Consider the following 16,109-nt stretch of genomic DNA (forward strand, 5'->3'; position numbering starts at 1 on the left):
CTGAAGAAGGGTCTAGGCCTGAAACGTCAGCCTTCCTGCTCCTCTGATGCTGCTTGGCCTGCTGTGTTCATCCAGCTCTGTACCTGGTTATCTCAAAACTTTTCTCGTTGATTTGTGAAGCTCTGGCTTCCTGCCCCTACAAAGTAAGCCATTGTGAGAGCCAAAAATGACGAAACTTCACTATAGTGCATTAGTAAAATAGAGGCCAGGGAGATCCCAGCTTTTTCTTCTTATCTGGTTGCAGCAACAATTTGCCTCTATCTCTGGGTAGATTAGAGAATAGAGAAAGCAGTCAGTTTTTCATTTATAATGGTCCAGTTTCTGTTTCTAGAAATGTGGCCATGTGCAGATTTTTGAGTAACAAAACACCCTTTTTTCAGTCTAATTAACCCCCCAGTGGAACCATAACAAGTAAGAGTAAGTAAGTGAACGTAAAAACATAGCAACAGAGAAAATAGGAGCAGGAGTAGGACATTTGACCCATTTGAGTCTTCTCCGTTATTTAGTGTGATCATGGATGATTGTCCAACTCTGTACACTACTTTGCACTGTCCCCAAACATTTTGATCCCTTTAACCCTAAGAATTGTATCTAGACCCTTTTGGAAACATTCAGTATTTTAGCCTCAACCCGTTTCTGTGGTAGAGAATTCCACAGGTTCACCATTGTCAGGATGACGAAATGTCCTAAATGGCCTACCCCATGTCCTTAAACTGCGACCCCTGATTCTGGACTCCCCAGTCATCTTTTCAGTGCTAAAATAAAACAAAGAATGGTGAATGCTGGAGATGTGAAACAAAACTGAAATTCAACAGGTCTGGCAACATTGGCTCAGTGGTTAGCACTGCTGCCTCACGGCGTCAGGGGCCCGGGTTCGATTCCACCCTCGGGCGACTGTCTGTGTGGAGTTTGCACATTCTCCCCGTGTCTGCGTGGGTTTCCTCCGGGTGCTCTGGTTTCCTCCCACAGTCCAAAGATGTGCAGGTTAGGTGGATTGGCCATGCTAAATTGCCCGTAGTGTTCAGGGATGTGTAGGTGGGTTACAGGGGGATGGGTCTGGGTGCGATATTCCAAGGGTCTTTGTGAACTTATTGGGCCGAAGGGGCTGTTTCCACACTGTAGGGATTCTATTCTATTCTAAAAGCAGAATTAACCTTTCAAGCCTGGTAACTCTTCATCAGAACATTCATTCAGTTCTAAATGACCTATCCGGTATCCTTAGACAGTGACCCATGATTCTGGACTCTTCAGGTTATTCAAAACATCCCTCCTGTGATTAGCCCGTCTAGTCCTGTTGGAATTTTTTATAGCTCTCTATGGGTCAACTCCTCCTCCCCCCACCACCTCCCTTAATTTTCTAAGCTCTAGGGAACATTGTCCTCCACGTTACTCCCTCCACCACCGATGCTCAGTAGCAATGGTGTGTACTATCCATAACATGCACTGCAGAAATTCTCCAAAGATCCTGAGACAACACCTTCCAATCCTATAACCACTTCCATCTAGAAGGACAATGGAAAGATACATGGGAACACTGCCACCTGCAAGTTCCTCTCCAAGCCACTTACCATCCTGACTTAGAATTAGATCACCGTTCCTTCACTGTCACTGGGTCAAAATCCTGGAATTCCCTCCCTAATGGCATTGTGAGTCAACTCACACTGGTGGACTGTGGCATTTCAAGAAGGTAGCTCACCACCACCTTCTCCAGGGGCAACAAGGATGGGCAATAAATGCTAGTCGGCCAGTGACGCCCACATCCCACGAATGAATGGAAAAAATGATTCACTACCCTTGGCATAGAAAAAAATGTCTTCTTTCGCCTGGAATCTTTCTTATTTTCAAGTTGTGCCCTCTGGTTTTACAATTCACAACCAGGGGAAAAATTTTCTGTGCATCCACCCTGTCTATTCCTTGAAGTATTCAGTAGGTTTCAGTGAGATCTCCCCACATTCTTCAAAACTTTAGAGAACAAACTGTGGTGATCCTTCATTGCATTAATGTAGTATTATCATCTCCAAGATAAGGAAACCAAAACTGCGCAGAGCACTCCAGGTATGGTCTAGCCAAGCTTTCTATACTTGTATTCCTTGTGATAATATGGTACAATAATTACAGTTTTAGGTCCCGCGGCCTGCCAAGCCTATGCCAATTCTAGCCCTTGTTTAGACCGCTACTTATTGCCCATATGCAATTTCTAGCCCTCTGTTTGTCTCCCATTCATGTGTCCATTAAGGTACGCTTTAAACATTTGCTAATGTGCCTGCACTTCTCCCCAAAACTTTCCCTGTCTCACCTTGAACCTGTGCCGCCTTGTAGTTGACCTTTCCACCCTATCTACGCCTCTCATAATTTTGTAGACCTCTTATCAGGTCACCCCTCAGCCTCTGTCTTTACAGTGAAAACAATCCCAGTGTAACCAACCTCTAACGTTAACACTCCATTAACCTACCTAATAACTTGCTGCACCTGCATGTTAGTTCATTGGGAACAAGGACACCTAAGTGCCTTCAGATATCAAAATCTCTCACCATTTAAGAAATTCTCTGCACCTTCATTCCTCCTACAAAAGTAGATAACCTCATGATTATCTACGTTTATAGTCAGTTTTTTTACAGCTCAGATGGAGGCCCGTCAGCATATTATGTCTGCAATAGCCATCAATCTCCTCTCAACTCCAATTCCATGTTCCAGCCCTTGGCTTATTGCCATGTATGCTATGGCATTTCGAGTACCATCTAAATACTTCTTAAATGTGGAGAGGGTTCCCACCTTGACCACCATTCTGTGCACAGAGTTCCAGACACCCATCACCTCTGGGTGAAAATATACTTCCTTAATTTCCCACTAAACTGTCAACCCTCTACCTCAAATCTTGGACACCTCAATCAGGCCCTGCCTTCGTCGTCTTTGCTCAATTGAAAACAACCACAGCCTAACTGTCTCCCTTCATTTCTGAAGGCAACGTCCTGGTGAATCTGCTGTGCATCCCCTTTAGTGCAATCTCATCCTTTTTGTGCTGACCAGAGCTGTATACTGTACTCCTGCTATGGCCTTAATGTTTTATACAGTTGTATCATAACCTTGCTCTTGTATTCAGTACCTCAACTAATAAAGGCCAGTGGCCCATATGCCTTTTTAAGCAACATTTATAAAACATTTGGATAGGTACATGGATGAGAAGGGTTTAGAGGGATGTGGACAATTGGAACTAGCTGAGTGGGCACCAGGGTCGCTGTGGACCAATTTGGGCTGAAGGGCCTGTTTCCACACTGTATGACCGCAACTCATGTTGATAAAGGGGACATGGTTTCAATACTGATTCACTCTGCTGCTGGCTGCATTGATTCCTGGCCTGGACTTAACTGCTTCAAACTGGGAAAGCTACTGGCTTAGGTTTGCACAAAGGACTCCTCCAAAGAAAATTTCTTTTTGTCTGGTTGGAGTCAGAAAATCAGCTTTCCAATTCCTGATCGGAAAATGGGCCGATTATATTTAACGATTTTTCCTTCCATGTTTTAAGCTTGTCAAATTCTTTAATTTCCAGTTGCCACTTTACATCATTTTGAATCTTGATAACAACCAGTTTTCATTGCTTAATAACCTAATGGTATCCTGAAAATTAACATGATGTGGAGGTGCTGGTATTGGATTGGGGTGGACAAAAAGTCAGAGTTACACAACACCATGTTATAGTCCAAGAGGTTTATTTGAAATCACAAGCTTTTGGAGCGCAGAAAATTTACAAGCAGTATGTTAAAGTTTTTAATCAGTATGTAATGGAGGAAGAAATGTTAGCTGAGGCAGTAGGAAAACTGCACAACTCTTCCACTGAGGCCATGGGAAGCCTAGAGTACTGTTTGATTTATTAACTCTGTGTTCTGCCAGCTTTAATGACTTGTACATGTATACAGCCAGGTGTCTCTGTTCCTGCATCTCCTTTCTCGAAGATGTCAGTTCTTTGCTAATTTTGTTTTAGCAGTGTTGCATCTGTATGCTGTCAACATTTATTGGGTAGCGTTAGCTAAACCTGGAGTTTGTCTGTCTTTTTTTTAACCTGAGCTGATGAGAAGCTATTCATTCACCCGAATTAGGCCTGCTCCTCCCAAATCTTGCAAGTTTCCCTTTCAGGTTATTTCCAAATCCCTTTGAATGCCACGCACAAGGTACGGTAGGGGCTGCAGTAGGGCGCACTGTTAATTAGTCAATGTGCATATGGCCCCTGGGTTCTGCTTTGTGATCAGAGTTTGGAGCTCTTGGTTGTCTGTTAAAGAAGAGTTTTCCTCCAAGTTAGCTTCTAAACAAAATTGTAAATGTTTAAGTGTTGCTGAGTTGCATCTTTTCGTGATGAAATGCGGTTATTTAACGCGTCGCAGGAGGGACCTGGTGTGCTGAGAGCAGTTGATTAACTTGGTTGGTTGATAGCTTTGCGAGTTTCCTCTGGATTATGTTATCTTAATTTACGTAAAAATTGACCAACTGGTGGCGCGTTCAAGGGAACAAACTGCTGAGTATTTCGCTGTTGGTACTCAATTTTTGAAAATCAAAACAAATCAGCAGTCCTGACCTCCTCACCAGCTTGTGTTGCCCGCATTTGTGTTTGGCTGTTGATGGTCCCAGTGATTCATGTTTTTAACGTAGGCGTTGTCTCTGTCTCTGTCTCAGTCTCAGACTGCCTCTTTTTTTTTCATTTGGGGTTCTATGTGGTGTGGCCCAGATTCAATTCATGGCGCTATGTATTTTTTACAGCAGACTGCAGGGTCTTTTTGTACGGATTCTGGTGCAGATTTCAAAAATCTGTTTTACTCCGCGCTTTTTAAAAAATAAACAGTACCTCAAATGCTTTCTCTCCCCCGCCCCATTCATAATTGTAGACACTCCGGCTTTTCCAGTCTATTTTCTCCATCTTGGATTGGCACTTTTTTTTTAAAAAAGACCCTTTCTACAGTACACGGCACCAAGGCGACTCGATAATCACAATCATTGACTTAGCCAGTTTTTATTTGCCTCAATTAATCGGGATACGTCGTTCCGAGTAGTCTTCTATAGGCGTTTAAACGCCTGTCTGGTCTAAATAATTCAGTATTTTTTTAAAAAAAAACCATCATGGGTACAGCGATATGTGAGTTTTGACCGCCTCTTTCACATCCTGTTCGCCTGAGTTTGAATTTGAAATGCGGCGCAGATGTATTCAGTCTGTTCCAGTTTTGCTGATTTTTTTTTGCCCCTGTTTATCCTGACTATAAAGTAGAGGTGGCAGTGTTGCTTTTGTTCTATTTAAATCGTCAGTTTGCAGCAGTGCCAATAAAGGTTTCATTCATTGTTTTATTAACGATATGCGCTAGCACTGTTACTACACTGTTTACAATTGGAGCCACGTGGGCGACGGGACTTAACCGGCCAGGGAGCACGCAAACGATGGGTGCTTTCGCGGATATTCAGAATGCGAGGCGTAGATTAAGAGCAGGGATGTTGTGTTGGAGCTGTGCAGGACTTTGGTTAGGCCACAGCTGAAGTACTGTGTGCAGATCTGGTCATCTCACATTTAAGTACCTTTGCTGTCTTCATCCCCGCCTCCTCGACCTGTCCGTCTTCTCTTCACCAATCTGCTCCTCTATCCACCTTCAATCATCGCCTTCCCCTCTCTCTCTATTTATTTCAGAGCCCCCTTCCCCTCCCCCATTTCTGAAGAAGAGTCCAGACCCGAAACGTCGGCTTTCCTGCTCTTCTGATCCTACCTGGCCAGCTGTGTTTATCCATCTCTACACCTTGTTATCTCAGACTCCAGCATTGGCAGTTCCTTCTATCCCTTAAGTAGGATGTGATTGCATTGGAGGGGGCGCAGAAGAGATTAATCAAGATGCTGTCTGGGATGGATCATTTCAGCTGTGAAGAGAGTTTGGATATGTTTTCTTTGGAGCAGAGAAGGTTGAGTTGGGACCCGATTTAATGTGTATAAGTTTTTGAAGGGCATGGACAGGAAGAAGGGTCAATAACAAGGCAGCACACTTTAAAAAAGTGAAGGGCAGGAGGTTTAGAGGGGATTTGAGGAAAAAGAAATTGACTGTAGGGTGGTGGGGATGTGAAATGCAGAGCGTGAGAACGTAGTTGAGGTGGTTCATCTGAAACTTTTAAGAAGTATATAGATGTCATAATGTTCAAGGCTGTGGACCTAGTGTGGAAAAGTGGGACTAGTGTAGGTAGTGTATTTTGGCAGTACAGACTCGATAGGCCAAAGGGTCTCCTCTTCACTGCATGATTCTAAGGCAGACTATTTATAAAACAGGTGATTAGTAAATCTGATGTCATACTGATGGTTAAAGAATAAAAAAAACAGGGCTTATGGTGGACAGATTTAATAACAACAGGAAATGGTCAGTGCAAATTGTACATTGCAATCCTTTGAGGTAAGTTTGTGGTAAATAGAGAACGTTCATTTTGAAACCTAATTTAGTTGGGGAAGAATTTTGCCAGTCTATCACTGCCTCAATTCCCAATCAAAAAAAACAGAAAAATTGCAAGAGATTGTTTAAAAAAATTGTTCATAAGATGTTGGTTTTTCCAGCATTTATTGACCATTTATGATGAAAAGTTGGTGGTGGTGAGCTACCTTTTTGGACCACTGCAGTCCTTAGGGTGTGGTGATGAATCTATGGTACTGTAAGGAAGGTAGTTCCAGGATTTTAACACAGTGGCAGTGAGGAAACTGGTATTTAGTTCCAGGTCAGATGCTGTGTGGCTTATGGGGAACTTGCAGGTGATGATTTCTTATATATCTGTTGATGCTGTCCTCTGTTAGTGGTAGAGTTCATGGATTTGGAAGAAGATGCCAGCGGAGCCTTGGTGAGTTTTTGCAGTGGATCTTTTAAATCTACATACTACTACTACTGAGCATCGGTGGTGGAGGGAGTGAATGTTGAAGGTGGTGGATAAGGTGCTAATTAGCCTGTGTTGTGGATGGTGTTGCACTTTCTAAATGTTAGAGCTGCACCCATCCAGGCAAGAGGGGAGTATTCCACCACATTTCTAATTTGTGCTTTGTGAATGATGGGCACTGGGACATAGGCGAGTTACTTGTTGTGGAATTCCTAACCTCTGGCCTGTGGTTGTAGTCACGGTTGAGATAGAGAGGAAATAATTTATTGCTTCTATGAATCCTGTTCTAACCATTATTTCCCATGGGCTATGCTTTTCTGTTCTCATGCGCCCACTGCAAACATGCTGTGTCAACATTTCTCATTCATCTCTCATCTGTTTCTGGCACTGGCCACTAACAGGCCTGTGGAGTGATTTTGTTGGAAAAAGTTTCCAAACTGCCATCATTTGGTGTAAATTCAATTGGCTGTGGGTAAAGTCATTTGACCCATTACAAATATCTTGTTAAAACGTTTAGATGGGCCTCAGTAGAGAACATACCACATGTAGGTATTGTGAAAACAGGCAAATGAGTAACTAATGGGAAGAGGAGGCTCCACTGACAGCCTTGGCCCCAATTTTGGCAGAGTCCAACCTGACTGTAAAGGACATAGTTTGAAGTATTTGTAGGTATATTTCACCAGTGTGCTAAATAAGTGCAACAAAAACAAATTGCTGGAAAAAAACTCAGGTCGGGCAACATTTGTGGAGAGGAGGCAGAATTACCGTTTCAGGTCCAATAACCCTTCTCCAAAACTGGACCCAAAACATTAGCTCTGCTTTCTCTCCACAGATGCTACTAGAACTGCTGAGATTTTCCAGCAATTTATGTTTTGCGTTTCTGATTTCCAGCATCCGTAGTTCTTTGTAGGGTTTTTTTGTGCTAAATAACTGATTGATTGATTTTTTTTTTAACCTCTTTCTGAGGCCCCCACTAACTCAAGTGCCTGTCTACATGCAATTTGACTCAATCCACGTGATATTAAACAAAAAAAAAGCACAGCGCATAGGACACTGCAAAGTATGAAACTACAAGCCCTCATTAACATCCTAGCTGTAATGCCAAAAACTTATACTAGAACCAGTTTGGAGTCGTTAGAAATCAGGAAAGTCTCTTTAGTTGGAGTTATACCTGGTATATAGAAAGATGAATGTGATTGATGGTGGTCAGTAATCTTGACTCCAGGATGTATCTTCAGGAGTTCCTCAGTGTGGTGTCCTGGGCCCCGCTGCCTTCAGCTGCTTCATCAATTACTTTCTCTCCATCAGAAAGTCAGAAGTCCAATGAAAAGCTTATAAGTCGCCACTTACAGCGCCACCTTAGGAACAAAGGTGCCTAGGTACAGCTTCTTCGGTTACAGATTAGCATGTGTAACAATGTCACCAACACACTGTGCCATCTTGGGAACAGGTACAATCCTTATGTACAGAATAGAGATTGATAGAAATATGGTGATTCTTAACTGGACTCTGAAAATGGCCAAGCAAGCCATTCAGTTCAAGCCCAGTTAGGGATGGATAATAAATGCTGGCCCAGCCAGTGATGTCCATATCACAAGAATGTATTAAAAAAAAGAAAATGTAATGTGGAGAAAGAAATTTATTTTCCTTTATTCATTCACGGGATGCGGGTGTCACTGGCTAGGCAGCATTTATTGCCCATCTCTAATTGGCCAGAGGGCAGCTAAGAGTCAACCACATTGCTGTGGGTCTGGAGTCACATGTTGGCTAGACCAGGTAAGGATGGCAGTTTCCTTCCCTAAAGGACATTAGTGAATCAGCTGGGTTTTTCCAATAATCGACAATGGATTCACGGTCATCATTAGACTCTTAATTCCAGATATTTATTGAATTCAAGTTCCACAGTCTGCCATGGCGGGATTCGAACCGAGGTCCCCAGGACATTATCTGGATCTCTGGATTGACAGTTCAGCGATTAATACCACTAGGCCATCGACTCCCCATGGAGTCCATGAAATGGAGGCTAGAGAACTCTGGGAAATAAATATTGATATTTTGAAAAGCGTTCACATTACAGCAGAGGAAGTGCTGGAGGTCTTGGAAAGCATAATGTTGGATAAATCTCCAGGACCTGATCAACTGTATCCTAGGATGTTGTGGCAAGTTAGGCAAGAAATTGTGTGACCCCTAGCAGAGATATTTGTATCGTCTAGTAACAATGGGTGAGGTGCCGGAGAACTGGAACATGGCTATTGTTGTGCCTTTATTTAAGAGGCTGTGAGAAGAAGCCTGGGAACTATAGACCTGTGAGTCTGACATTGGTGGTGGGTAAATTGTCGGAGATTATCCTGAAAGATAGGATTTACGTGCATTTAAGGTTATTTTGAGGAAGTAACCAGAAAGATTGAGGGTAAAATGGTAGACATTGTTTACGTGAACTTTAGTAAAGCCTTTGACAAGATTTCACATCGTACCCTAATTAGTAAAGTTAGATCGCATGGAATTCAGAATGACCTTGCCAATTGGATACAAAATTGGCTTAACGACAGGAGACGGTGGTGGCAGAGGGTTATTTTTCGGACTGGAGGCCTGTGACCAGCGGTGTTCCAAAGGGATTGGTACTGGGTCCACTTTTGTTTATCATTTATATAAACAATTTGGATAAGAATTTAGGAACCATGGTTAGTAAGTTTGCAGATGACACCAAAATTGTTGAACAGTGAAAAAGATTATTTAAGATTGCTTAATTGGGTCAATGCGCTGAGAAGTGGCAGAAACATTGTAATTTGGATAAATGTGAGGTATTACATTTTGATAAAACACAACGACAGGACTTATACAATTAATGGTAGGGCCCAGGGTAGTGTTGTTGCACAGAGAGACCGAGGAGTTCAGATATGTAATTCTTTGAAATTTGCATCATATGTAAACAGGGCAGTTAATAAGGTGTTTAGTATCCTAGCCTTCATTGCTCAGATGTTTGAATGTAGAAGAAGTTGGGCCATCATGTTGAGGTTGTACAGGACATTGGTGAGGCCTCTTCTGGAGTACTGTGTCCAGTTGTGGTCACCTTGCTATTGGAAGGATATTACTAAACTGGAGAGAGTTCAGAAAAGATTTACCAGGATGTTGATGGGAGTGGAGGGTTTGAATTTTAAAAGTAGGTTGGGACTTTTCAGTGGATCATAGGAGGCTGAGGGGTGACCTTTTATAGAGTTTTATAAAATCATGAGGGGCATAGCTAAGGTGAATAGCAAGGGTCTTTTCCCTATGGTGGGGGAGTTTAAGCTGAGAGGAGAAAGATTTAAAAAGGGCATGAGGGTGGTTTGTAGGTGGAATGAACTGCAGAGGAAGTAGTGGATGCAGGTACAGTTGCAACATTTAAAAGATAAGTATATGAATGGGAAATGTTTAGAGATATGGGTCAAACACAGGCAAGTGGGACTAGTTTGTTTTGAGAACATGTTCAGCACAGACTAGTTGGATCGAAGGGTCTATTTCCATGCTGTACAACTCTTTCCTTTTCCTTATTTAAACCAAGCGCCGTTCATCTTGTCATAGAACCCCTATAGTGTGGAAACAGGCATTTTGGCCCAAAATGTCCACCCCCCCCCCCCCCCCCTGCCCAAGCTCACCCCCTACCCTATCCCTGTAACCCCGCATGGTAAATCCACTCGGCCTGCTTATCCCTGGACACTATGGACAACTTAGCATGGCCAATCCACCTAATCCACACATCTTTGGACTGTGGGAGGAAACCGGAGCACCTGGAGGAAACCCCACAGACGTGAGGAGAATGTGCAGACTCCACACAGACAGTTGTCTGAGGCTGGAATTGAAGCCGGGTCTCTAGTGCTGTGAGGCAGCAGTGCTAACTACTGAGCCACTGTACTGCCACATGGTTGCTGACTTGCATTGGCTCTCTGTTAAGCAGTGCTTTGATTCTTTTAAAAATGTTCCTCCTCATTTTCAAATCTCTTCATCACGTGCTTTCCTATCTCTATCAGCTCCTCCAGCTGCATATTATGATCAGGGAAACTTCACGTGTCATAAGATGATTGTTTGCGCTGTGGTAGTCAATTGTGATAAGCATTACCTGGTGTGATTCATGAGCCCTACTTTGGCTGCAGCATTTGCTGCAGAGGAAGATCATGGACTGAGAAGCTGTAGGATTCACTCACTTCTGTTTTCTGTGGCCCCTCTTCATGCTGACCTGTGCTGCTTGTTTCTGCTTGTCTTTTCCAAAAGTCATCCTCTAAGAGTTTGTGACTGTCAGTTTAATACTTGACATTTTGATACTGCAGCAAGTATGGATGTCCAAAAGTTATGTCCATTGTTCACTTCAATGTACAGAAGGTCTTTGGGTGTATAGCCATAATCCATTTGATGAATGCAGCCAAGCCAGTGCTGACGCCCTTGGCTTGGAAATGACTTCATTCTGATAGAGTAAGCATGCTCCAAGCCCTCTGAGTTGGTCACCTTGTCCTGCCAAGGAATGCCAGGTTACATCTGAGACAGAAAAAGTTGAAATTCTGAATTTCTTGATTTCTGAAGAAGGGTCTAGGCCTGAAACGTCCGCTTTCCTGCTCCTCTGATGCTGCCTGGCCTGCTGTGTTCATCCAGCTCTACACCTTGTTATCTCGAAGTTGAAATTGGTTGAGTCTTTTCTACTTAGCATAAGCTAGGCTAACCACTGTAGGGGGAATATCTGAGAATGAAGAGTTGGTTAATGCACAGTTGTTTTTCTCTGTTAGATTGCATTTGTTCCATACTCTTAACTTAGACTCAGCTGCAATTTTTGTGATGCTTATGTTGATTTCAGCATCAAGATTGGTAGTGATCGTGAAACTTAAGTGTGTGAAGCTATCAACAATCTCCAATGTCACACTGTCAATGTTAAAAGATGGCAAAATGGCCACATCCTGGACATTGGCATTTGTCTTCCTTATGTTGATGGTCAGATCTCTAAATGCATGAGTGAGTATTCATTTGCAGTTGAAAGTATTCTGAGGTGTGAAATGCTTGTATATTATCATCAGCATAAAGCAACTCTCCAATAGGAGCTTGACATACCTAAGTATTGATCTCGGGCAAGCAAGACTGAACAACACACAGCCACAAAACACCCCAGATATTTGTGGAACACCATTTCTGCCCTCCTGTGTGCCGTAAAGTTGCTTTATTTTGCTTTATAACGCTCTAAAATTCATTTCATTTTGCGTACATGCAAATCATTTTCTGTGTACAACGTGAAACTGGAATATTATATCGGCTCACTTCATCCGGACCTATAAAATTGTAAGTTCTCCATTTTTAAATGATCGGCAGTGCTAAATTTGACTTGAAAAGTTGACCCAAATCTTTTAAGCAATGCTGTGAGAATCCCAGCAGTGTTGGTCTTTAAAGGAGAGAAATATGAATATGTTGGAAGGTGATTTCAAGTGATGACAAAAAAGCTAAGAATTTTTGAATGACATTTTCTTTCTATCATTTTGCCTGATCAGTTGTGTACTTTGATGGTCCGTTGTTTTTATAAACAATGTTTGGAAGTTTTGCTCCCATGCTTTAACCAATGTAGATGCAAGATAATGGCTATCTCATCTGAGGATGAGTGGAGTGTTTGAATATGCTGGCATTTTCACATTTTCTTTCCTGGGATGTGGATGTCACTGGTAAAGCCCAGTACTTATCGCCCATTTAAGAGTGGAGTCTTTACTGGTTACATAAAGTAAGGATGGCACATTTCCTCCCAGACAGATATTAGTGAATCACATGGGTAATTATGATAGTCTGGTGTTTTCATGATCATTATTAATAAGTGGTGTATTTTATTCCAGTTGTTTTAATTTCTCAATTAACTTTAATTTGTCAAAGGTGCTGAGGTAGGATATGAAGTTATATCTTTGGAATATTAGTCTAGATCTTTGGATTATTGGTCCAGTAAGATAACCATGATGCACTGTCTCCATAGCCTGCTTATGCTTAATCTTGATACTTATCCCTGGATAAGTGCAAGAAACCCTTTAATTACTAACCCCTGGGTTTATTACTTTTGTTTTTCCTTGATATTTCACTTTTTAACTTGATCCAGTTTAGCATTTGCCTGACCTACCATAATATATCATCAGATACTCTTCTGTGTCAAAGTTTACCTGCAATGAGTTTGGCCATTCTATCCACCTATGTATGTAGCCAATTTAAAATTTCGTGTCAGCACATTTCCTGTCTGTACCATTGATCCATTCTTTTGTCAGTCTTTACCTGTTTATAAATTGTAATGTTCTTCTCGCACAATGAGTTTGGCTTTTGTAAACTTGTAATTTTTTTGCAATTATGTAATTTGGGCACCAGATGGTGGAATGTACAGTCTTTGAACTTTGCGGAAACTAATGTCAAGAATCTCCAACCGTTTATCTGAATTTTCAACTGCTGCAAAACACCCTTCGGGGCAGTGCACTTTATGAAAGATTACTTAGGCTTTCAATTTCTTTACGTCCATGTAGAATTCAAAACATTAAATTCAAACAAAAATTGTCTTCACTTTCAATGTCCCCGTTGTGTTGGCATCAAGCTGCGTTTGCTTCCTTTCCTTTTCCCATGAATGATATTTGACATTTTTGTCTTATTGTAGCTCTTCGTCTCTGTTAGGGATAGTCTCACATTTGGAGGAAAGAGAAGATTGTGGGAACTGATAATTGTCCAAGACCATCTCCATCCCTTGCTCACGTGCATCTCCAAAACAAAACACTTGCATCAAACTCATAATACTGCATGTAAAAATTTTCAACTTCCTAGGCCAACCTGCAGAGTAACAACATACATGAACTCGTGATAGATATGCTCCTACTCCTTGAGTAATTTATTCATTGATCCGTGAACCTGGGTCATTGATTATTTAATTTTCTGCACCCTGCTGCTAGATCTATGTTGTTTCCTGCTACTCTTGTTAATTTAACTTCGGTGGAAGCACTTCTCCTGCTGCTCTTTTGAATTTATTCATTTAGTGATGATTGCTGTCCTCAAAGATTTTAATTGATGAGTGCCTCTTTAGCTCTGCGTCAGTAGTCGCTGGTAAGTCTTCGTTGTAGTAAGCCATTTTTCTTCTCTTTGTACTAGTTTTTTTGAAGTTGATCTGTCCTGTTGTGTTTATGGGGCGTCAAACAAAGTCCATAATGCACCTTGTTACTGCTCTAGCTCATTAGTTTTTTAAATTCATGTTGTAGTTGCCTGTTTTAAGGGCATTGAGTCATCACATTGCATTGGAACTTTTCTAGACTATACTTTGAGTCTAGCAATGCAGCAACGTGGAAGATTGACTGTTGATCAGTGAAAAATCTTGCTTCTCTGCTTGTGCTGGTTTATTTTATGAATTGTCCACATTTCTGTGCTTGCATGGGTGTTTTATATTGTGACGAGTTGAAATTACATAAACCTACTAGCAGTTGCAGTGTTTCCCCTGGCAGGAGAGTGTAATTCTCAACATGACAAGTATTCCAGCATCTTTCAAATAAGCAGTTATGGGAGTTTACAATGGAAATGTGAAGGTATGATTTCTGAATAGGACTCCCTGCACCCTGGTTCAGTTACCCCCAAGATATCTAACCCCTCTTTCCATGAAGCTTAGACCAATCTTAACTCTCCATGCACAACACCACAGGAAATTGGATGGTGGCAAGTTAATAGTCTTAATTTCTACAGGGCACTGCTTTTTTTGTAAAGGTCAGTTTCTTCCATGCAATGCAAGTTCTTGACCTCAAGCCTCCTTATTTTCTACAGTTCCTCAACCATTGGTGGACCTTCACCTGAAGCTAATGAGGAAGATTGGCAAGTCTGTAAGCTTTGATCGATGGGAAAAGTACCTTCTCAGGGTAAAAGACTTTATATTCTTATTATATTATTGAAGCACTTCAGTGTTATTCAGAGTTAGTCTTACAAGAACGTACTTGACTAGTCACAAATAGTCCAGCTTTGTTTGAATTTATACCCTAGTGAGAGTCGTGCCTGTGTATGTAAAACAGACATGGAATAACTCTACTCTGTGCATGTATAATTTCTGTTCCATAACAAAACTGCTGAAAATCAGACTGTTACTGAGCTGATATGATCTTGATAATTAGCAGGAGACCATTACAGAACAGATATCAAGCCTTGTAGTAGTTGCGTTGCATTTCTTGATATCTACCTTTTACGCTGAGTTAAAATTGCATCCAAATGGTTTCCGCGTCAAAATCCTGCAGCTCCAATCTAATAGCATCTTTCAACACCCTAATTGAAGTGGCTGTAGAAGACCATTCGGCATCATTTTCTCGGATAGCTAGGGATTGAACAATAAATATCCCAAGTATTTTTTAAAAAAATGTGGCTTCTGCTGGATTATTGTCAAGTAAGAATGGTGTCTTTGATAAAATTCAGAATAAGGTCTAGCAGGAATGCAAGTTGGTGGCTTTCCTTTTAAACCTGTTTATGTATTATATGCCCTAAAAGATTTTTTTCACAACTGCCTCATCAACCATGGGAAAGTAACTGGATGGACAGACAGACAGACATTGCCACGAGTCATACAGTTACTGCTAAATTGTGGACAAGCAGTACTGGGTAATTTGTTTTTTCTTGGAAGCACCCACAACTTAAAGTTTCTAAGTCCTCCTATTCTAAATTAAAAGTGCAAAACCTGCTACTTGGATAATCACTTTCCCCATACTTGTACCAGTGCCTAATGAATTGGAATCCACTTCCTCCATGCCAAGGTGGGCGATGGCCTTGTGGTATTAATAGCTAGATTATTAATCCAGATACCCAGGTAATGTTCTGGGGACCTGGAATTAGGAGTCTAATGGTAACCATGAAACCATTGCAGATTGTCAGGAAAAACCCATCTGGTTCACTAATGTTCTTTAGGGAAGGAAACTGCCATCCATACCTGGTCTGGCCAATGTGACTCCAGACCACAGCAATGTGATTGACAGTGAACTGCCCTTTGGGAAATTAGGGATGGGCAATAAATGCTGGTCTAGCCAGGGATGCCCACATCCCATGAATAAATAAAAGTTTTTAAAAAAAAAAAAAAGGTTTGAGCCATGCATTCATTTCATTAATCTTTCCAGTTTCCATATGGTTCAGGTAATAATCCAGAGATTATCTATGAGGCGCTGCCTCATTTAGTGCCTAACGTCTTGTACTGAGAATGGTGCCAATCTCCTCACACTATACTGTGTCCTGCTACCATTACATTC

General features: G+C 41.6%; 1 protein-coding gene across 2 annotated transcripts in view; it reads left to right on the forward strand.

Moving 5' to 3' along the window:
* Nucleotides 1-16,109, forward strand: part of rsf1a (remodeling and spacing factor 1a) — a 102,739-nt gene that overhangs the window by 13,741 nt on the left and 72,889 nt on the right. Inside the window, exon 2 of one of the 2 annotated variants that reach the window (XM_020518572.2) lies at nt 14,653-14,744. The exons of the other annotated variant lie outside the window; for it this stretch is intronic. Coding sequence (XP_020374161.2) covers nt 14,653-14,744 — 92 coding nt within the window. The remainder of the gene's footprint in view (nt 1-14,652; nt 14,745-16,109) is intronic. 2 annotated transcript variants of the gene reach the window in all.

This window comes from Rhincodon typus, chromosome 6 (genome assembly GCF_021869965.1).
Source record: "Rhincodon typus isolate 14 chromosome 6, sRhiTyp1.1, whole genome shotgun sequence".
Classification (NCBI taxonomy): domain Eukaryota; kingdom Metazoa; phylum Chordata; class Chondrichthyes; order Orectolobiformes; family Rhincodontidae; genus Rhincodon; species Rhincodon typus.